The sequence below is a fragment of the Ruditapes philippinarum genome, unplaced genomic scaffold (genome assembly GCF_026571515.1).
Source record: "Ruditapes philippinarum isolate M1 unplaced genomic scaffold, ASM2657151v2 ctg1865_1_1_1_1, whole genome shotgun sequence".
Taxonomy (NCBI): domain Eukaryota; kingdom Metazoa; phylum Mollusca; class Bivalvia; order Venerida; family Veneridae; genus Ruditapes; species Ruditapes philippinarum.
This window is the reverse complement of record NW_026864422.1, coordinates 65,487-88,624: the sequence shown is the minus strand read 5'-3', so window position 1 is coordinate 88,624 and position 23,138 is coordinate 65,487. Positions and strand designations below refer to the sequence as shown.

The 23,138-nt window shown below is 32.7% G+C and overlaps 2 protein-coding genes across 2 annotated transcripts; both read left to right on the top strand.

Moving 5' to 3' along the window:
- Nucleotides 1–7,259: 7,259 nt before the first annotated feature.
- On the top strand, nt 7,260–9,800 carry LOC132725504 (uncharacterized). Its single transcript, XM_060710640.1, has 4 exons — nt 7,260–7,396; nt 8,283–8,435; nt 9,059–9,217; nt 9,686–9,800. The coding sequence occupies exons 1-4, from the start codon at nt 7,347–7,349 to the stop codon at nt 9,798–9,800; spliced, it is 477 nt and encodes a 158-aa protein (XP_060566623.1). The 5' UTR covers nt 7,260–7,346.
- Nucleotides 9,801–17,657: 7,857 nt separating this feature from the next.
- LOC132725510 (uncharacterized) lies at nt 17,658–22,928 on the top strand. Its single transcript, XM_060710646.1, has 9 exons — nt 17,658–17,724; nt 18,638–18,720; nt 19,155–19,203; nt 19,418–19,639; nt 20,116–20,313; nt 20,629–20,748; nt 21,524–21,745; nt 22,159–22,360; nt 22,761–22,928. Coding segments are annotated over exons 2-9 (1,041 nt in total). The 5' UTR covers nt 17,658–17,724; nt 18,638–18,693; the 3' UTR covers nt 22,762–22,928.
- The last annotated feature ends 210 nt before the right edge of the window (nt 22,929–23,138 follow it).

Sequence of the window (23,138 nt, the reverse complement as noted above, 5' to 3'; positions counted from 1 at the left end):
GTTTTTTACACGGGGCCGTACGTGGCTAAGTAATAGAAACAATGCATAGTCCATTGATGCTAAGGGGGTAAATATCTGGTAATTTCCAAATGGGGTATGTGTACACCTGTACGGTACAAATAAACAAGCTCGGCCTTTAACCATTTTGGGAATTTTCATGAGGCCAAACGTGGCTACCTGCAATAGGCAATATACTGTCATCTCAGTTTTTACACGGATCCATACTATGTCGACAGACAATGTACAGTCCATTTTGCATACATTTAAAACTCAAAGTTTATATTGATATGGTGACATTAATTAATATAGTTCAAGATGTTAGCCAATATCAATATTTTCAATGGGATATAAGAAGCAATAATAATCATGATGATAAGTCTGAGTCGACAATCATTCAAAAATTCAAACGAGGCTATTTGTCGCTATGGTCACTTACTATCTATAATGTTTTTTTAAAGATTTTGCTCCATTTGGCTTCTACAATATTTTTAAACATACCGAGGAAGAAAATACACATACAAATTTAGTGCCCTTGTACCTAGCGATTGATAGACCATAAAGAGTCCCGTTCAGGATATCCTAGGACTAAAAACACGAGAAGAATTAAGTTCAGACGCGATATTTAGTGTCCTATAAAGGGCGAAATTTAGTACTAAATTTCGCATGTATTAAATTTCTCTAGTCTCTCATACGATAATTAGCGCCCTTCAACGCGATATTTATCGCCTGATGAACACACAACATACGAAAATTAAGACGATAATTATCGAGGCGAAATTGTTAAATTTCGCTAGTATAAGTGTCTCTGGTCTATAGAAAGGGCGATAATTATCGCGTGAGAGACTAGCGAAATTTAAGACATGCGATATTTAATACTATATTTCGCCCTTTAGATGCGATAATTATCGCGTGTTAACTAGCGAAATATTGTGGACGAAATAGGATTCCGTACAGTTAAGTGTTTTAGATTATATTTTTATAAACAGTCAATACACTAGATTGATGAACAGTTTGCCGATTTACCAAAAGTAAATGTGTAACGATCATTTGAAATACTGCAATCCTATTGGACAAAAAATAATTTCAAACACAAATGGTTATTTACGACTGGAATATCCCTACTGTTTTATCTATAACTTTTATTCTCATGTGAGCGAAATACTAGTAAAATATCTCACAAATACGCACAATTACAATTATGATAATTGTGCGTTTTATGCATACTTATTTATCACATACCCATGCCGATTTTGCGCCTCTGCAAAATGGTATGACACTAATTTTGCATCATGAACTAAAATTTAAAGAGATGTTTATTTCCAAAAGTTAATGATCTGGACGAAATACGACGCATTTGAAATTTAAGTTGTATTTTTTATTAATTTTAATTAAAGACTGACTTTTGAAGTGGAAAATTGTAGAACGTGTTAATACATATGAATGTATCTAGTTTTCAGTCATTTCAAACAAAATGAGTAATAAACAAAAACTTACCTTTTTCATTCAAAGATGGGTGCGTTTAGAATACGACGCATTTTTGTTTTCATGACCTTAACACGGGGGCGGGGGGGGGGGGGTGGAGCCCCATATGGATCTCAAAATTGAGCATTGGTTAAAAATATTTGTGAATTTTCGCTCATCAAGATGTGATGTTTAACTCGATATGTGCAAGGGGTAGAATCTCATTTCGATTTTCTTTAAAAAAGCTTTGAATTTTATATAAATGTTTTAAACGGTTGAAATCTTACCCTGCGACTGACTTATTTATTGCTTATACATCACATCTGGATGAGCGGAAATTCACATTTATTTTTTACCGATGCTTAATTTTGAGATCCATATGGGATGTCCACCCCTGTGCTGAATATGTTACAGCAGTTCAGTTTCAGTAGCTGTCATTGCCGCACATGTTCACATTTTACACCGTATTACAGTAATTGCAACAAATTGGCACTTTCCATAAACTTACAACTATTTTAAATCCGTAATTAATTATCTCCGAGGTTATTATTAATAATATGTAGCTGAAGGTGTTCCGACTGCCTATTACTGCCGCCAGTGATGACATATCGCTGCAGTGCTGTCAGAAATCTAAAATTGACTGGTTACTACAGGTAAATGATAAACTGGGTTTGTGTATTTTTATTGTGTAAATAAGTTCAATTTCAATGTTATAGTCTTTCTGTCCATTGACCGGCGATATATACGGTATTTTTGGACTCGTTTCCCCATTTCTTAAAATATTTTGAGCGGTCTAAAAATGACAGCTTCTGATAAATTCGTGAAAATGATGTTTATTTGTTTGTTTGTTTTGTTTTGTTTTGTTTTGTTTTTTGTTCAAAATGTCTCTGCCAAATGTCAACCGAGTGTATGATACAGGTGTCCCAACTAGCCCGGTCGAAGTAAAAATACGGCCGTTGTAGGCAAAAAAAAAAGTATTTTCAAGGCCGCAGATGATAACAGAAATGATGTGAAAGTGGTTAACATTCTGACAAATAATCAAAATCACTCCTTTTTAATTTTCGTCAATCGTCACGTACCTTTAACTACAATTGAGACTTTAAGCCCCATTTACTCAAGTCCCGGTTTGACATCTCGGTTTGCTAATAGTGGTAAACCAGCTTAAGATCCAAAGCGATTCCGTGAAAAGCCGGGACAAACCTTGGTGAACCGGGACAAACCGGGAGATCGCCACGGTTGTATTGAAATGTTTAATACAACCGGGTCTCACCGGCACTCACCGGGAAGGAAACCCAGAATCGTTTTCTATCGGTTTGACACCGGGAATCGCCGGGGAACCACCGTATCTATACTGTTTCCATACCGTAGCAAACAAAAATGAGTGTTAAGCCCCATGTGCACTGTCCCGGTAATGGCCACGGTTTCGCTCCGGTGTCTTTAGCCGTGAACCGAGATGTTCCAAGTTGGTTTTCTGAAATATCAAATTGCATATACACATCCCCGACAGAGTCAAACATTCAGTACCTAGCATTAGGGGTGTTATGGTTGTTTGTTTCTTTCTTTCTTTATGTCAAGATATGCCATTTTGTTGTACTCAAAATGATTACAATACATATATCTGAATATGAAGTAACTATATTTTTCGCTAGGGTCGTAACGTTTTCGACCAGAAAAAATACACTGTTGAGTACAACTAAAATACAAACAATTGCCATATCTTGTCATAAAAAACAAAGGTAATATTCAGAATCAATTTTAAACTTTTCCGCCCCTTAGTCAAATACTGTCCTCGGCACAATTCAGCCACTATTATTACAAGTAGGATAAGCTGAGTATACAAACAAGTGCGTAATTTGGCAAAACTGTCCCATAACACAGTGTGAAACTTATCTCCAACACATAATGCAAAAACATTTATGACCTTGAAAAAATTTGCATACAACATTGACTAGCAATGTATCTTGTGTCATGTTTTGGTAATATTTCATACTGTAACGCTTTCCCGCCAAAAAAAATCTTAAATCTGCCAATATCGTAGCAAATCGGTTATTACCGGAATATTACTTTTTCAAATCTTGGTTAATAAAATATTTACAATCACTCATTCCTTGTCGTTAAAAAAAACTACTAAATTCCGGTTATAAATTTGAATACCGAAAATTGTGAAAAATAAAGTTCCGGAAAAAAACGATTTATTACGACATTGGCCGATATTAGACATCGTTTGGCGGGAAAACATTACAGCAAGACTTTTAAATACCTCAACCAACGAACGGATCATGTAAAATATTTGCTTATACCGAGGTAAGTGGCAAAAAATCATCAGTTTTGAACCATAAACAAACATATGTAATTAATGGTATAACGTGTACACTAAAATACTTGAATTGAAGATATTAACCCTTGTATGAAGCTGCTTTACATAATTGTAAAAAAAGATAAACAAATGCACTTAGTCTAACGATCAAAAACACTTAGATGTTTAAGTGCTCTATTGCCCAGGAGTGCATCCGTGTTTATTTTATAACAGTCAGTACGATAAAGTTCATGGTCAAAATGAAAAAAAAACATTTCACAATTTATATTTTAATTGCGTATTATTTGGTTTGCAATAATAACATTCGTGTATGTTATTATTTGCAAAACATAAATTGAATAAAATTAAACAGCTAGCTCAATATTGTCCATTAATATTTCAACATACACGTCGTTTCAACAGCATTTCGTATCTAAGCTCGTTTCGTTTTAAAGACCGTTTAAATAAATCTAATAAACCGTTTTCCTATAAAAGGCCCATTATGCCTCAGAAATGCTAACATTTTTGTTTTTCAATAACCTTTTTTTGTGTGCCTTGTTACAGTTTCCACAAAATAATATAAAATACTCATTTGCTATATAATTGACCTATCTTTGCCCCTTTTGCTTTTTTTCGGCAATTAGTATTATTATGGTGAATGAGTGTTAAAATACTACTTTGTTTATATTTTACTAACTTTACGACATATAACTGCATATTCCTCAGCTTTAAACATGTAGCATGATCTTAATACATTGTTGAAACAGTATTAAAGACATGTTTGACATTACTTAAGAATTCAATGAATACAGATTTATGTGGCATAATGCGCCTTTAAATCATGTTCTATCAACGACGCATAGATATAAACAAAAAATTGCGTCTCGGTCTTGAATGTCTTTTTAACAATTATGACAAAAACCAACATATTGGGTTTGCGACCAGCATGGATCCAGACCAGCCTGCGCATCCGCGCAGTCTGATCAAGATCCATGCTGTTCGCTGTCAGTTTCTCTATTTGTAATAGGGTTTGTAAGCAAACAGCATGGATCCTGATCAGACTGCGCGGATGCGCAGGCTGGTCTGGATCTATGCTGGTCGCAAACCCATTATGTTGGTTTTGTCGTGACGCGGATCACGTGACTAAGCTAGAATGCAAGCGTGCACGACTTATAGCTTGCCGTTTAACGTAAAGTGAACTTTGTGCTGGATCAACTTTCAGCACAACCAAATTAAATTCAAATGGAATTTGGCACGAATTGCAGCATGCCATTAAATCTAAATGGCTCTTAATAAGCAAGTCATTCGGCCATGGCTTCAGCACCATATTCGAATTTTAAATTAAAAAATTAAGCTCAAATACAAGATTTACACCACTTTTGGCCATATTCGACCTTAAATTTGAACATTCAGCTCAAATACGAGATTTGCACCACGACTTTTAGCACCATATTCGACACTTCAAGTAATCATTAAAGCGTCCTCTAACTTTTATTTTCTGCAGGAAAAACAATTCTGTATTATTTCAAACTAAGTACTTCTGTAATTTGATTCATCATATCATTGTTAAGCTTTTTGCAAAACAGCGTCCCGAGATATATTTATAACGTGCCAGTCACGATCTTTTCTAAAAATAGAAGATCCGAAAATGAATCGTCCGTTTCACTGATTTAAAAACATATAGAGTACGAACCGGTAGTTTAGAGGTATCGAGAAATTTCCTAATTGTTTATGTATTTTATTATAAGCAAATTTCATTTTTCACTTTAAGGCCGCTATAAGCTTGAATGTGGGATTTGTACGAGTTAAACAACTACATTCTCACACTAGTTGGCTGTCGTAATGTGAAATTAAAGCGGCAAAAAAAGTCACTTTCCCGCAATACAATGCAAATAATTTTACGAGTGCATGTCTCCATACTGCTTCCAATGTCTCATTTTGAACTAGAACACCGACCGACCCGATCCGATACGACCGACTTACAACCAAACCAACAACCACATCCAATGAGAGAGGGACAGCCCGAAAAACGACCATCACGACCGGGAGTCGACTAAAGAGATAAATCGAATGTTTCCTATTCGTTAAAAATAAACAAGATATAAATTTCATATTCCTGAATTGTTCATGCATTTATAAAAACATTCTATAATTATTTTATGCACGTTTTAAAATTCTATTGGTTCATCAATCAGCCAATCACTTTGATTTTTACAAGTGAAATTAGATGACAAATCAGTGAAACCAAAAAAGATAAATTTTAAAATAGATCCATTAAGCAATTTTGATTTCAGATAAACTATCTAACTGCTTCAAGGACTTCTTACTCAGCGTGTTATTTTTGTTATTTTTCAGCGGAGTAATCTTAACCGGCGACCGAAGAACACATCCCCGATCTTCATACGCCACAAACATGCAAGAATCAAAAGTTAACGGACAGCTATGGCGCGTCTGGTAAGAGATATTGTCATTTTTTTGTTGTTGCAAACTTGTATAACATTTTGTTTCTAGAGTAATTATGCTTGCTAAACATGTAACGCATTTGTTTATTTAAAGATAAAATTATATTAAATTTAAAATTATTTCGCTTTAATACGTAGAAAGTTCAATTTACTTGATGTTAGTTTGAGCTGGTAAAATAACTTTGATATACTCCGTATATGATAGATAGAGAATTAATATTGATTAAATAAACTCATAACAATTTGAATATTAAGTATTCAGTAAAGGTTCAATGGTATAAACACGTACATACTAATGGTCAGTCATGTCCAGTTGCATGTATTTTTGTGATAGTTACAAAAACAAATACATGTAGAATATACTGATAATGCATAAAGTGTGTCGCTTTTTCCGGTATCTTTTTAAAATAAGATAAGATAAGATATTACCTGAGCCAAGCCTTATGATATGATAACGTTTGTTTAATGCCTGCTATGTCAGGCGAATGAATACATTTTTGATAACTAAAAATAAGTATTATGCGTTTCGATATGGTATATATATATATATAATTCATTTAGAATCTGCCGTCAAAGTACGTATTTAAGATATTAAAATACTTATCGTCTATGTAAATGACATTGCCTTTATATGTTTCAGCTGTATACAAGTTGGGTATTATTTTTAACCCTAACCCCAATCCACGTTTACAAGATTCATAGAACCGAGAGCCCGGGCAAAACGACAAAGGCGATGTGCGGTCCACCGGAAGTTAAGACCGGAATCTTATGTCTGAATTAGAAAGGGAGCATTTCCAAGGTACAGTATCATTTCTGTTAATATCACAGCAAATGGCAATTTTATGAATCATTTTTGTCTGCAATAAATACACGTGTATGAGAATTATACATATTTACGAACCGAATTAAATATTTATTTGAAAAATTAAGCCCGTAATTTAAGATTGTTTATATATGTTTTCGTTATTAACTTTTGAATTTAGAAAAAAATGGATAACATATGCTTAAAAAAGAATCAGCTGAATATTTATGTGGTATGTAAATGAAATACCTAATATCAAACTTTGACGATTTTCTAATTTTGCAGAAAGGACTATCAGAAAGCCAAATCTAAATTATCAGAAGAAATGCAGGTCATCTTGCAACAAAGGAATGAAGCGGCTGAAAAGCATCTCAAGTAAGTTATTATTATATTTTTTTTTTCTTTTTTCATCTTACATTTTTGTTTTTGTTTTTTGCAATAGTAAAATCTCGCATAATTTATGAATGTGCTTTCAAATTGAATATGACATCCAACGGATGGCTCTTTGTGTAAGTGGGGGGGGGGGGGGGGGTGTAGCAATAATTATAAGTCTATGTTGTAAGCGTTGTTGAGGATTGTCTGCCTGGACCTTTTACATGTTAGAACAATTAGAGAAGTCTGGCTTAGCTCTAATCTGTTCTCCTTCCGCACGGTACGTGCACGTTGCGGAGAGGCACGTACAGCCATATATGGTTTAAACATAATATTATTTATTTAAGTTCGATTGCGAAACAACCATATAAATCACATTCGAGTCAGCTTCCTGAAACCAACTAATTCTGGTGTTATATGAAAAAAAAAGACAACAAAAACATGGTCGTGACCCAATTAGAGCTCGAACCCATGATCCCTTAGTTGAGAGGCTGATACCTTAACCACTAGGCTTCCGCTCCCCTCGGAGTGGCACATGGCATTTTCAAAAGATTTGAAGAACTTACGATGGCGGAAATTAAAGAAGCGTATGACTGGTGACATGTCAAGAGTCCGTAATCTACAGTGAAGGCTGTATTTTGTGTCTTTATGGATGGATTAATCCTCATTAAGCATAGACATTATACCTACGTCTATACTGTTGGTGACTCAGTATTTGTATTTGATATTGAAGCCCCTTTATCTTAGAATGGACTGACCCAAAATCGGAGCTAAGCAAATCCATTACACTATGTCATCCGGTAAAGGGTGAAATGTTAAAAGTAACTGTTTGAGTATTTCCCAGTATTTGTTGTTTTTTTTTTTAATTTGAGTGTTTTATATTGGACAGACTTGAGAGTAACGCGGTTTCTCGATATCCGGCATGCATGTACAATGCCATGTGTAGCACTTCAAGAAAAATGGTCAGCAAGCAGAAGATTAAGTCTGATACAGAAAACTGCTGGATTATCGAAAATGTCATTATCGCCGAATGCGATTTAAAGTAAGTATAGCTTGTTTGTAGTTATATGAAAAGTAGCTGACAACAATATGGAACGGGAAATTCACCGGAGTTGGATTGGCTGTTACACTTATGATGGAGTTCCTATGATAACTTATCAGGAGTTCTTATGATAACTGTCATTATTCCAAATACGAACATCCTTCGTGTAACAGTTCCTCCCCCGTGGGAACTGACTATCAAAGGGCTAGAGTCGGAATAATATTGAGGTTTGCCGTTCCTTAGGTAGAACTTTAACATGTCGCAAGTTAAACTCTTAAATAATAATAATAAAATAATCATAACAATAATAATAACAATAATAATAATAATAATGATAATAAATGATAATGATAATGATAATAATCATAACATTATAATAATAATTATTATTATTATTATTATCATTATTATTATTGTTTATCATTATTATTTGTTGTTGTTGTTATTATTATTTTTATTATTTTTATTATTATTATTATTATTATTATTATTATTATTATTATAAAGTAAAATAAAAAAATAAACACTTTCAACAAGTGGTTATAAAAAATACATTAAAAATATTCTAGAACTTTTGAGGTATTTTGTGACTTGGCGTCTGCAAAATTTATATTTTATTACAGATTCGAACATGACTTCTCTTGTGCCAAATTCGAAATACCCGAGGCAGTCGGCGTCGGTTGTTTTCAGAGCTTCTTTCATCGAAACGTGTTGGCATTCTGTTTGGGACCCCCGAAAAAAAATCGTCTCAATGGTCATTCAAATACCAAATACATGCAAAGGTAGAAAATGTTTCTTTCTTGAATAAATAAGTATATGAATGATGGATGAATTTATAAATGAATGATTGATGGTTGAATGAATTAATTAATGAATTAATTAATAAATTCTTGAATTAATTATTAAGAAAAAAGAGATGAATGAATCAATCAGTCAAACAATAAAAAAATGAATGAAATGAATGAAATGAATGAATGAATGAATGATGAATGAATGCATGAATGAATGAATGAATGAAGGAAGGAAGGAGAATGAAGAAGGAAGGAAGGAAGGAAGGAAGGAAGGAAAAGGAAGGAAGGAAAGGAAGGAAGAAGTGAAGGAATTGATTGACTAAATGTGACTGGACTGCACTGAATACTTTTACATAAAAGACACAATAAATTTGCCTGGTCATTCTTTGTTGTTATAGTTTTAATTTTTAACAGAGAAGATTTCTGTTATACGTAGTATTTGATTTCTTATTCTTCCAGCACAAAGTTGAATGTCAGCTTGAAGAGCGGTGATAGCAAGAAGAACAACCACAGAAGAACATTAATTGTTGACCATTCTACTATTTCATATGCAATGAAACGTATCTTGCAATAAATATACTACTCAAAATTTGCTAACGATCATATTATTAGGCGCCGCGTGCACGCTAATGACGCTATGCATCGATTATTCAGCGATGTGTAAAATTTTAGTCTTTCTTATGTTTATTTATTCGTTTTTTGTATAAACAAAATTACACAGTTTTTAGATTCCCTAATAAAAATACATTTTGTAATGTTAAACATGTTTCCAAGGTTAAAAAAAATAAATAAACGTTTCTAACTTCAGTGATAGTGCCATGTTTGAATATCATATTATTTTTACTTTTACCGTTTTTCAGTCTACTTGAATAAATTAACGTGTCAAATTGAGCCAACATGTTTTACGAAATCCACGTATACTTTTATGGAAGTAGCGGGGAGATTGTAGATACTTTTTCAGGCATGTTCTGCAGACACGGCATAAATTTACTCGTTTGTTAGTAATTATAAACAAACATCTACCTAGCGGGTCCTTTTCAAAATGGATCTGACACTAAAATAAAGCAGTCTCAACATTATCAATAAGTAATCCCGACTCTCAACCCATTCACAATGTCGCACCAGTCTTACTCTATACTTAATTTTAAATACTCGGTGGAAAGATCTGTTTTCCGTCACAAGCATCTATTACATTCAGAAACTATTGATTGACTAGACTTCGCTAATTCGATCATGTCCTAAGCACATATGACATTAAGCGCTCATGAAAAGTATTTCTTCGCGTAACCCTAGCCCGCACACATTCAGTTGAAGTCGCACAAAACACACACCATGACCTAGGAATATTATTCTTTTTGTAAGGAGACTGTGACCCAAGTAAGATTTTTTGTTAGTCACTATCAGTGATGCAGTATTATACCCATTTTCCAAATATTTTCGCTTATGCTATCATGAACCGTGTTCTAAAGTAGGGGCGTATCACAGCGCGTCGTATATGTCAACGCTACTGTTTTCATGGCAAGTTAATCTCATAAACGGTGAATTCATTACACGCACGTAACGGTAGCCATGTCGCAATGTGGCCAGTGGTAACTGTGATCTGGCATGTCGCGTTTACAGAATCATCAGCGGTGGCAGCTGGACATTGAATGACAGCAATCGCGTGTATGTTGTGAGAAATTTGTTGATATATTGTTACGTGTGACTCGCTCTACTCGGCAAAATAACGTTCCGCGACGCAGACTTTCATTAATCGTCTCATGCCTCTGTCGGCTTCCGACGAACAGAGTTGTATCGTCCGTACCCGATCGTCAAGGAATATGTGTATTCGAGTACAGATATTAATTATAAACTGTGCTGCAACAAAAAGAAAGTTCCCGAGGTATTACACTCGGAACACCCACTGGCGCAAATCGCTTCTCCAACTGCCCACAGCTACATACTGCTTAAACAACCCTAGTACACATAACAATCGTACACCTGTATTCTGCCCAAACTTATGCGACTGAGGGTGGGTACAGATCTCGTCTATTTCTTTGTGTGTATTTGAGACGACATCACACGTGACACACCGACGTGGCTTAAGAAACATGAATCGCGATTTCTTTTCTCTTTCAACACAATAAGCTGTGGATGAACTAAGAGTTTGTTATTACGCTTAGGGAGAACGAAAACAGTCATTTTCGACTGGCACGTATTGAACGTGTTCTTTGAGATGCGGTTTCTGTCATTGGTCCTCATTGTAAGGCATTGTAATATATTGACGATTTTTGCAAACTTAATTCGTCACTATACCGTCAGATTGGAGAATTTTTTCGAAGCCATAACGCTCTACAGATGAAATTTCTTGCTGAGGGGATATATATCCTCGTACAAAACTCTTCCCGAATTTTGAATACATTCTTTTCAACAATTAATGACCATCAAGCAGTATTATATCAGATAATGGTTGAATTTGTGAATTCTGATGGAAATAAAATGCATTGTAAGATGCCTCCCAAATAAAGAGCCCTGAACTAAATCCCATTGAACACCTTTGGGATACTTTGGACCCGCGTGTTAAACGTCGCCTCATTCCACTGTAAAACGTTCAGTCACCTAACACACCTTAATTCAGGACTTGAATAACTTTCCACAAGCTCAAATCAATACACTGATCCGTTCTATGTGTCAACGATACCAGACAGTCCTTCCTCATACCTGATATTAATTCGTGATTTTGTTGGGCGGGTTTCTGCATTTTAACAACAATTTGACTACATTTGGATAAACCCTCAGCAATATTTTTGTCACAAAAAAATGCAATGAAATGCTTTTACAATACATAAAAATCTAATTTAATCCTGATTTTTATATTTGTGTATATCTACACTTAAATACAGGGGAAGGTTTTGTTGTTCAGTATATATTACATTGAAATCAGAAGGAACGCAACAGAGATCAAACCGAAAATATTCTATTTTACCTTACTTATATAGCGTAAAGGTTGCTGACCCGGTTTAAACATGAAGATAAGGAAACGCACATTTTCTTCCACGCCAGTATGACTGGTTCTTCCACCACCACCACATCCACCATCCTTATCATCATCATCATTACTACCACCACAAACATCACCACAACATTCACCATCATCATAATTACCACCACCATCATCATAATCATCATAATCACCATCACAACATCCACCATCATCATCATCACCACCACCATTATCATCATCATCACCACATCCATCATCATCATCATCATCATCATCACCACAACAACCTCCATCATCATAATTATCATCATCATCATAATCAACACCACCACCAATCTCCTACGCAGTTATCTCCCCTTACAGGATTAGATCTCTGCCATCACAACATTTCCGTCAAGATTTTTGATGATTTTTTTTATTTTTTTTATTTATTTTAAAAAGTAAACAGGGTTTTGCTAATGTTTCAAGACCGTTAGGTATTAGATGTGGACTAAAATAAAAAATAATTTTGGAAACATAAATATTATGAAAATAATTTTTAAAAGTTTTAATACCGCACCGTTTATTTCCAAAACAATGACCCCTCTCGAAAGAGAAATCATTCAAGTTATTATTAATTTCGACTCTACGCTTTACAAAAATCTTTTTTTTTTCAATCATTTCGACATATTTGAGACCAGAGTTCAAGTTTTAATGTCGCTGTTACAACTGTTACAACGATTTCATTGGCGCATACGCCATTTTTACACAATCATGTGATAAGACCATCATCACGTGATTTGTGTGAAGGCAGTGGTAACTGGCCGAAGCGTAACCGGTGCACGGAGTTTGCACCACCACAACCACCACCATATCCACCATCATTATCATCATCATCACCACAACCACAACCATCATCACAACGACCACCACCTCATCCTCCATCATTATTATCATCATTATCTTCACCACTTCCACAACCATCAGCACAACCACAGACACTTGGGGTTAGGATCTCAAAACGCCTTTAAAATCCAAATAAAATGCATATTTGTCAATACCAGCACATGTACTGATCATATATATCAAAAAAACTTCATATAAGCCGTTTTGAAAAAAAAATCATATTTCAACATCTATAATAATACACAAGATAAAAATGTTCGCCGGAAAAAATCCGCACCCCTACCGTCATAATCACCATTTATTTTATTCCATTTCCAATATTTTCACATAATCCTTTGGTCCATCGACACAGAAGATATAATTCTTCACGATGATGGTCAATTTTAAACTTCAACGGAAATATAAACAATGCAACAGCCGAAATAAACATCAAGATTATCGCCGTTTTCCTCCATTTACAAAAGCTTTCGATAAATTCAAACGTGACAGTCGGCAATGAACGAAGCCATACGATTATTTGGTTCCCAAACTTAAAAGCGCTGCGCATTTTGCACACGGCAAAGCTGGGGCCACGTTTGAATTTATCGAGAGATTTTGTCAATGGAGGAAAACGGCGATAATCTTGATGTTTATTTCGGTGATGATGATGATAATGATGATGATGATGATAATGATGATGATGATGATAATGATAATGATAATATAGACGATGATGTTGATGATGATGATGATGATGATGATAATATAGACGATGATGTTGTTGTTGATGATGATGATGATGATTATGATGATGATAATGGCAATGATGATGATGATGAATAATAGTAGTAACAATAATAATGAAAAATGAATAATAATAATAATAATAAGAAGAAAAACAACAACAACAACAACAAAAACAACAACAACAACAAGAAGATAATGTGAAAATGGAATGAATATTCTTATTATTTCCGTGCTTTTAGTTAAATCTTTGTTCTTTTCGTTTCTTAAGTACTTTTCATTAAGATATGATTGTATTAGCATATAAAATGACAGCTTCTGGTTTATGATATGACGACGCTTGCTATGTACATCTTACATATGTACACTTCTTTTTGTATTTTCTGATCGCAAGATCAGTAAATACATAGCTAACATCCACGGTCTAACACAAAATTTCCTAACAGACCTAACAACGCAAAGTAGTTCTCACTCAAAACTGCTTAAAAACCAGCAATTTAAAAGACAGAATAATTTTTAATGTAGGCATTTAACGAATTACAGTGCATTGAAAGTTCAGATTAGTCAAAAGAAATATGAGGTTACAATCACAAATTTCGCGGATGAATCAGAATATCATTTTAATCAATGAAAATGCTATTTTTAGCTATGTCGATTACTGAATACTCCAGGGCGTAGTACAACAAATAAATCTGACTGCCGAGTAGTGGAATATATACATGTCGGACTGTTTTGGGCGAGAAGATTTTTCGCTAAATTATTTTTTTTAAGTGTTTAAACAGGTTTATCGTGAAAAAAATACCTCGAAATTGATAAGGATTACAAACACGAAAAGGAAATTCTCAATTTTAGAATTACAACGTATTTGTTTTTATTCAGGCTACATATTACATATTACTTCATCGTGGTGCAGGGTATCCTGCTCGTATCCGGCGCTCGTTTAGGGTGTGAGAGGCCTAAGGTTCAAACCTAGTCGAGGCAACTTTTTTTTTGAAGTGTCTTGTTTTAAGGAAGTAGCCACGATATGCCAGGAATAAAGTGTGGCAGTCATAAAAAATGATTTTTGATGCAACTCTAGTCATGCAAAATTCCATATTGTACCAATCTCAAACTGTTATAGAAAAAAAATCTTAACGCAGTCGCTGCGTAAGATGAATTATAGTATATAAAAATAAACTTATAAGGAAAATACATACAGATAGTCAGTATGATTTAGATTCCAAAGATCAGAAAATACCACAGAGCTTGCAGCCCTTTGATTGTGTTTCTGTTTTTACTCAAATTTTATGGTAGACCATGGGTAATGCATTACCTCCACTTTGAAGAGTATTCAACTTGCCAACAACATTGAAATTGAGGGGCGTGGGTTCAAACCCCAAAAGGGGCAACTTTTTTTTTCTTTCATTTTTTCTTTTTAACATTATTTATGTATCTCTCTGATCCCATATGGAGGTAAAAGGGTTTGATTTAAATTATATAATTATTGTAGGTATTTATTTGCTAATTAATGCCAAAATTTATTGCAAATATGATACCAGATATTTTCAAAGTTTAATAAAATAAACTACACGGTAAAAGTATTTTATATTTCGCATGATCAACCAATATACCTTTAAGAAAATTTAGGCAAACTTTGAAAACAGGCCCTCATTATGGTAAATTTTAGGGATATTTTGAATAAGGCATTTTAGATAGGGAAATGGTAAAATTAGTGTTTAAAGTGGGTGGGGTATGGTAACATTTCTATACATATTTAGAACATTTTGTTTAGAAACAAACATTTTGCTTGTGTAATTTGTTACCTGAATGTTATTATTTGTTTCTTAACAATGAGCAATAGAAAAACATATTTTATAATAATGATATTACAGACTATTTAGAGTTTCCTCATTTCTGAAAATAAGCCCGTCTAATGGCAAAGTCTTAGTTCTGAAATATATCCATAATTTTATTTAAATTTTGCATACAGGTGACCTTGAAGATATATAACTGTCCTATGTTGTCAATTTTACAGTTCCTTATGGTGCCCATTACCCATGGTCTACCTTAACACATGTATTAAGTCATATATCGGTGGTCTATCCACCTTACCGGTTGTCCTGAATAGCTAACCAGTTATTACCAGTTACTACCGGTTACATATCCTACATGATTTCTGATTTAGCTGTGAAAGACCAATATGATCAGTTGTCACGAAGAAATAACGCCTCGCCCGAAGACAGAACCAGCGTCCCTTGGATTCGTTATTCAATATTCTCTCTATCGTGTTAAGCGGACACATTATCAGATTCGGTATCACAAACAAAACATAATTATTATATAGATACATGCGAAAACAAGCACGCCTTATTTTATCTTTCTTTCAATGAATATTGTATCTTATACAACGGTATCTTTTGGCCTTTTGAGGTTAAAGTGTTGACCATTCAATCAAAGAAACGTGACATTCAAGATCAGATACTACATAAATTTATTTAGAGAAAATAAAAATTTAATGTTCTAGAAAAAAATATCACTATTCGTCATATAAATGCTAACACTAAATCACTTTAGAACTTTATCAACGTTTTTTCTTTTCAAGCGATAATTAAAAAAATACACAAATGATACATTTGATACATTTCTATTGTTTTTATCAATATTTGAAAAACTTATGAAAAACTTGCTCTTTAAAGAACACCTCTTTAAAACCATTTGCTTCATATGCATTTATTTGGTAGTGAATCATCTAGTACATGTCTGTTAACATGTGTTACTTTTATGACAAACTCACAATTGTACAACATCAGATAATGACAATTGTCTTCTCTCACAGGTATCTTATAAAACATCTTTATTCATTTGTTGTCCATTTTCTAAAACTCTGTTGTGTTTTAATGAGATGCAGAAACTGATAGCAACAATAACATAATTACATCGTAGAGTGTAAGTATACATGAACATATATTATTATATCTGTTTATACGTTTTCCTGTTTGTTTTCACTTTTTGGTATAAACACAAAGCCCTAATGTACACGAGTCTTGACTATATACATGAACCTTTATTGGGTAATGCCTCAAATCACTTTCATCTCATTTAGAACTATAATTACTCATATCCTTTAACATTTCCAGGCTTGGATTTGTTTACACATTAAACAACACTGTAGTGTCAATTAAATGGTTAGATAACTGTGATGGTTGGAAAAACTGTGCTATGAACATTTTGTTATAACAATTCATTTTATATAAATATCTACAAATCAAAACGCCAAAAAATAACACGTGGTAGATATTTCAGGGATAAACCCGATATGGCATGAAGACCCTTAAATTTGAGAATATCAACTGAAAAACAAAGACTTTACTGGAATATATTTTAAATGTGGGCCAATTGAAAGAATTTTGTTTTTGTTTTGGCCTGAACTTGTAAAAATCTTGCCGTCATAGCTAGGCAAGTAGATTTTGTACTAGTGATTATAAAGGAATAAAGACAATTTACGTATACGTGTATTTTCTGCTACTGAGACATAATTCCTGTGAATCTATCATTTATATTTTGCAATATTTCATTACATGCTACCACTCAGGCGATGAAGCTATGGAAAATGTATAAATCTTGTCCTTAGCAGTTATCACAAAACTAAGTGTTTTAGAATTGTATTGTTATCGTTATGGTCACAAAGTTTTCAATTGAAACAGTGGCTTGAAATCTTATCTTCAAAGGAAAATTGTCATTGCCACATATGTTTCATAAGGTCTTTTGTGCGCAAACAATGTGATAAGCTTCTGAATAAAACATATTGCTTGATAAGTAGATTTTGGCTTTTGAAACGTTGCAGGATGATGCAAGACGAACAGTATATAATCAATACAAACTAACAGACTACCAGCATATGCAATTCGGACGACCATTCAGTGAAAATGTAAGTATAAAATATTTTTTACTGTTTTATTTCAAATTAATACAAATACATTTAGTTTTGTCGGCGTTTTTTTCAAACACAGTTACTTTGACGTACATTATACTATTCATCTGATAAGTTAAAAAAAATTCTGTGTTCTAAGTGTGAATTTAATTATTTAATTTTCCTTCCTTTTTATCAAAAGAAACAGTTCTTATATATTAAATCTCATTCTAACAGCCAGCGCATTTAAAACAACTTTGTTTTACTCATAGATACTAAAATAAACATATTTATTTTCATCAAAATGAAAAGAATCTAAGTATATTCAATCTAAACCAAGATGCGTTTGGTTTGGAACATATTAGTCCATTTTCCAAAGTACGAATATTTTGTGATATCTTGTTTTTTAATTTTGTTTTAAAAACTTGTCGTGTAGATATTAATCATCAATGTATTTTCAGATAACATAAAATAGTTGAACTGTAATTATTTGGCTGGTACGCTTCATTTGCGGTCATTAAAATATCATGGTCATGGTAGCAAATTCAATTTTCATTTGTACTTCGAAGCAATATTAGCCATGTTAGATTTACTTAAACTGCTTCTTTTTGAAATATGTCATTTGTGTGTTTCTTTTTTCTCTTTAAATATAATTAATATTTCTACATAAAGATTTCGTCAATTACGAACGACATTGAAAAAAACTGCTCTCTGACTATCTTTGGTAAGTTTTAGGGTAATCAATGTCATCAGAACGACATTTTTACTTAGAAATAGAAAAAATTATATTTTGCCCATTTACCACTGTTGACTGGACAATTGACTAATTATTACATAAATGATCAAGGAAAACATGCTACTGTAATAGTTAAATATTAGCATTTTTTGAACTTTTGAGTTGCATAATATACTATAATCTTTGCAATTTCAGAAGAAAGATATTTGATTTCACTCTTGTCTTTCGGGAATATTGTCAATCTGTAAAGCATGGGGAAGTTGATATTTTCTACATTGGTATAACATAGTTTATTGTATTTTTTTTTCGTTTTTATCCTCCTTAATTAAAGGTTGAGTAATGTTCTATACTGTTGTGAGTTAAACACATAAACAGATCTTGTATTATTTCTTGTATGATATTCCAATATGGCATTCGGATAAAAGATGTTGCTATTAAATAAATCATCTGAATAGTATAAATAAAGTTATTGCCGCTTATACACGTAATGTAGAGATAATTGACACTAATACACGTACAATAGATTAAATTTACAATTGTACAAGTAGAATAGATATAATTGCCTCTAATACAACAAGTAAATAGACATAATTGCCACTAATACAAGGAAAATATATAAAATACCACTCATACAAGTATAACAAATGTAAAAAAAGCGTAACAAACTTATGGAATGCAAACATCAAAAAACTTTATGATTTTAATATTTCAGGTAGGTTCGACGATTATGGTTGTTCTGAAAACAACACTGTCAAATGCAGGTAAAATATCAACTTGAAAAATACATTAATACGAGTACTAAATATTTCAACTTTGCAATCCTTTAAATGTTTTACACATTAAATGTAAGAAGTTCTTTACGCACTATAAAAACAAAATTTTTTTCTTGTGAAGAAAACTATGCAAATAAAATATATTCTGACATAAATGTAAAAAAATTGTAAAAGTTTTATGATTACTTATAATTAACTTCAGCTCTCGTTAATGTTGCCCTTGGAAAACCTGCCAGTCAGACAAGTGTTTATAATAATAATCAATTAACAGCCGACAAAGGGAATGATGGCGATGCTGATGGTAACATAAATCACAACCATTGTTTCCATACTGCTTACAATATAAATCCCTGGTGGGAAGTCGATCTTCAGGATGTATATTACATAAGTCAAGTTAACATCACCAACAGGAAGGACTCTTCAAGTATGTAGCTCTCTTCGTTTTACTATATATTTACTATTATACTTTATATTATATATGCTTTATTTTAACGTTATTATTAAAATTCATGGAAAAAAATTTGAAACAAGCTATTCTTAGCCTCATTGAGTTGCAATTTTATAATTACTTATTTTACAACATTGGCAATAGACCATGTTTTCTTTAAAACACTGCTTTAGTTTAAAAAATGTCTACATAAAGAAATCACTTGAATAGGAGCAATTTTTAAGGAACCCAAGAACGAACCGATAATGCACGCGTTTTTCTTACGAGGTTATATTCTTAATTTTGTTCTAATTAAAAGAAATACAGTTCAATATGTAAAAAAGCAGAATCCGTTAAACTATGTTTGTTCCTCATTTCGTTTACATATTCATTATCACAATATTCAGCCATAACTCACAAATCTATTTATTGGAGTTGTGTGCAGGTAAAATATGTTTTTAATTTCATTTAAGCTTCCAGAGCACAGAATGTTGAAATCTCCGTAGCAAGAGAAAATCCTGGTAATTGGAAGATGTTAGCCTATAAGGAAGGTCAAATGGGTCCTTTCGTGTCTTTTACATTTGTTCCAGTGAAAGCTCGTTACGTCAGAGTAACTTTAAGGAACATACAAACATATTTTCATTTATGTGAAGTAGAAGTCTTTGGACAAAGTAAGGCATACCTTTTGCAACATAACGAGTTCAGTAAATGTTAGGTCTTATTGTGTATCTGTTATTATCTAACTCCAATATATCGCCATTCTCTGTGTGGTATTTAAATAGTATCAAGTATTATGACCTAACAGCAAGAAATCATGTAATAAAAATAATTGTTTTATGTAAGCGAAAAAGATTTTTATTATTGAAACATATTTAATTTGACTAACCTACATTTTCGGAATATTTCATTTATTTTTCTCAGAGTGATCAAAATTATATTTTATTGTTGTTGGATTAACGTTATCACTTAAAGTCATCTTTATTAAGGAGTGCCTGCCGATGATTGTGATGTTAAGCCATGTTTGAACGGCGGCGTGTGTACAAATGGGAATAGTAACTACGTATGTACATGTGCCCCTGGATTTTATGGAAAGAACTGTGAACAAAGTAAGCATTACCCTGTTAACTTACTTGACTGCTTTTTTTTTACTTTATTCAATTATATGAACACATGAATTTCTTTGTAACTCACAATATCGTTTTACTTTACACAAGACAATGTATGACCATAAACGTTATGTTCATTCCATTATCTTGTAAAAATATTTTCTGCATTATCAATTGTTAACTAATTATAAAAATCAAATTACAGAAGTAAATGAGCGACTATTTGCTTCTTCATGTTTCAATCACACATCTAGCAATTCTGTGTATGTCTTTCGAACAACAATGATAAAAATGTTGTTATTATAGACAGTTTGCATTGCGTTTGCACTGCTCTCAGGTATTGAAATAGAATGGTGTGAATTTGGCATATATGTTCGAACATTGTATTTATTTATTTTTTTCGTTTTGCAAATCCACTATTAAATGCTGTATAAGAACGTTTTTTAAGTACGTTCAAATTTACCAAAAAGAAGTCTTTTTCTTTTGTAACTTTCGTGCATAAGGAATATGCTCATTTCGTAAAGTATGTTGTACACTCTACTCTGATTTGATCTGAATAGTAATGAATATTTAAGTAGTAAATACTAGCAAATTGCTAGCTGAGAAAAAGATTATATCTCCTTCACCAACACATAGTGAATAGACTTCTTACTATTAAAACTTTAAAACGTGATTTTCTTAAGTTTTAGGGAAAAAGGTAAGCACAAAATATATTCTTTAATAAAGGTTAATATTGTAAAGGTTAATGATTAATTAAAAAAGATTTTTGTTTCAGCTTTCGTTAATCTTGCCCTTGGAAAACCAGCCAGTCAGACAACTGTTTATTCTTTAAATAATCAATGGAGTGCTAACAAAGGGAATGATGGTAATGCTGATAGTACAATATCTCACAACAGTTGTTTCCATACTAATAACAACACAAGTCCCTGGTGGGAAGTCGATCTTCAGGATGAATATGCCATAAGTCAAGTTAACATCACAAACAGTGACACTGGCTGTATGTTTTCTTTAATCTTTTATTATACAACTGTTTACTATAATAAATGGTATATATGGGTGTTAATTTCATAGAGGCAACTTATAATTTAAATTTTGAAAAAGGCTATTAGAAGTATCATAGATCCGTAAAAAACCTACTTATTTACATTCATATTTTATATTTACTTCTCGTATAATGATGCCGTATTTTTTTTAATTATTGTTTGGGTTCAAACAGATGTCTTCATAATAAATTATTTCGGTTCAGGTAATGGATTTGCCATAGGCTCGTGAAAACTTTGACGTACATTCTTAAGATTTGTGACCATCCGAATACACTTTCAAAAAACATCGAAAAAAAGAAACGAAGGCAGTTTGTCACAAATTTGTTTTTGTAGTTAATGTCGATGTAGAAAATAATTGTTATTTTAGCTAAAAGAGCACAAAACGTTGAAATCTCCGTAGCAAGGGAAAATCCTGGTAATTGGAATATGGTGGCGTATAAAGAGGGCGAATTGGGTCTTTTCATGTCTTTCAAGTTTGATCCAGTAAAAGCTCGTTATGTCAGGATAACTTTACGGAACATACAAACAATGTTTCATCTGTGTGAAGTGGAGGTTTATGGATACAAATAGTAAGATATTTCATATAGATTATCCTAAATTTATTTTCAAAGTCAAAATTCAATCTAGCAATATGTAATAATAAAGTAAAACCAAATTCGTCTTTTCGGCACTTTTCGTTATGCTTCGGAGAAGTATACATGAATAATCGTTAAGATATTCCGAATGTTTACACGATAAAAAGGTTGAAAGCTGACATTCCTTTTTTAGGTTCTTTAACGTTGGATTAAAACTTGGATACATATGCTATTTGACTTGTATATGCTACTTAACTTGTACAAGTACACGTACATGTAACTTTATGCTCAAGTTTTCATACTTCAATATGTCGTTGTTTCCTTTTTCTTATGTGATAACCGAAATGCTTGCCTATTTTTTAAGTGCTATCATATTCATTATTATTTATTACAGATTGAAATACAAAAATGACAAAAACGAACGACAGCAAGAAAGGGAGAAGAAAAAAAGAATGAGAAGAAAACAAATATAAAATGATAATTTTCTTGCAAGTCTTATTTTAATCGGATGCTACCTTTTAATTTAACAATTAATTTTAATTGAAAATAAAAGTGAAAAGAATTATCTATTGTTGTATTTATTGTTATAAAATATAATAAATAAACTCGTGAAAAATGAAGGTATAAAACTACAAACACGAAACTAACACGCAACGGTCTGTAACATACTAGGTTAATTTATAAATCTAATATCAAACGAAAATTCATTTCGTCTCCTGTCCGATTATTTTTATAACACTATTTGCATTACCTATTTATTTATTATTTTGTT

Bases quoted from the DNA above. Each gene is read 5' to 3' on its own strand.
- LOC132725504 (XM_060710640.1), top strand. From the start codon at position 7,347: ATGCAGGTCATCTTGCAACAAAGGAATGAAGCGGCTGAAAAGCATCTC. The intron at 8,436-9,058 runs GTAAGTATAGCT...ATTTTATTACAG, and splicing joins ATCGCCGAATGCGATTTAAA to ATTCGAACATGACTTCTCTT. The intron at 9,218-9,685 runs GTAGAAAATGTT...TTATTCTTCCAG, and splicing joins AATACCAAATACATGCAAAG to CACAAAGTTGAATGTCAGCT.
- LOC132725510 (XM_060710646.1), top strand. From the start codon at position 18,694: ATGGGGAAGTTGATATTTTCTACATTG. The intron at 18,721-19,154 runs GTATAACATAGT...TTAATATTTCAG, and splicing joins AGTTGATATTTTCTACATTG to GTAGGTTCGACGATTATGGT. The intron at 19,204-19,417 runs GTAAAATATCAA...AATTAACTTCAG, and splicing joins AACAACACTGTCAAATGCAG to CTCTCGTTAATGTTGCCCTT.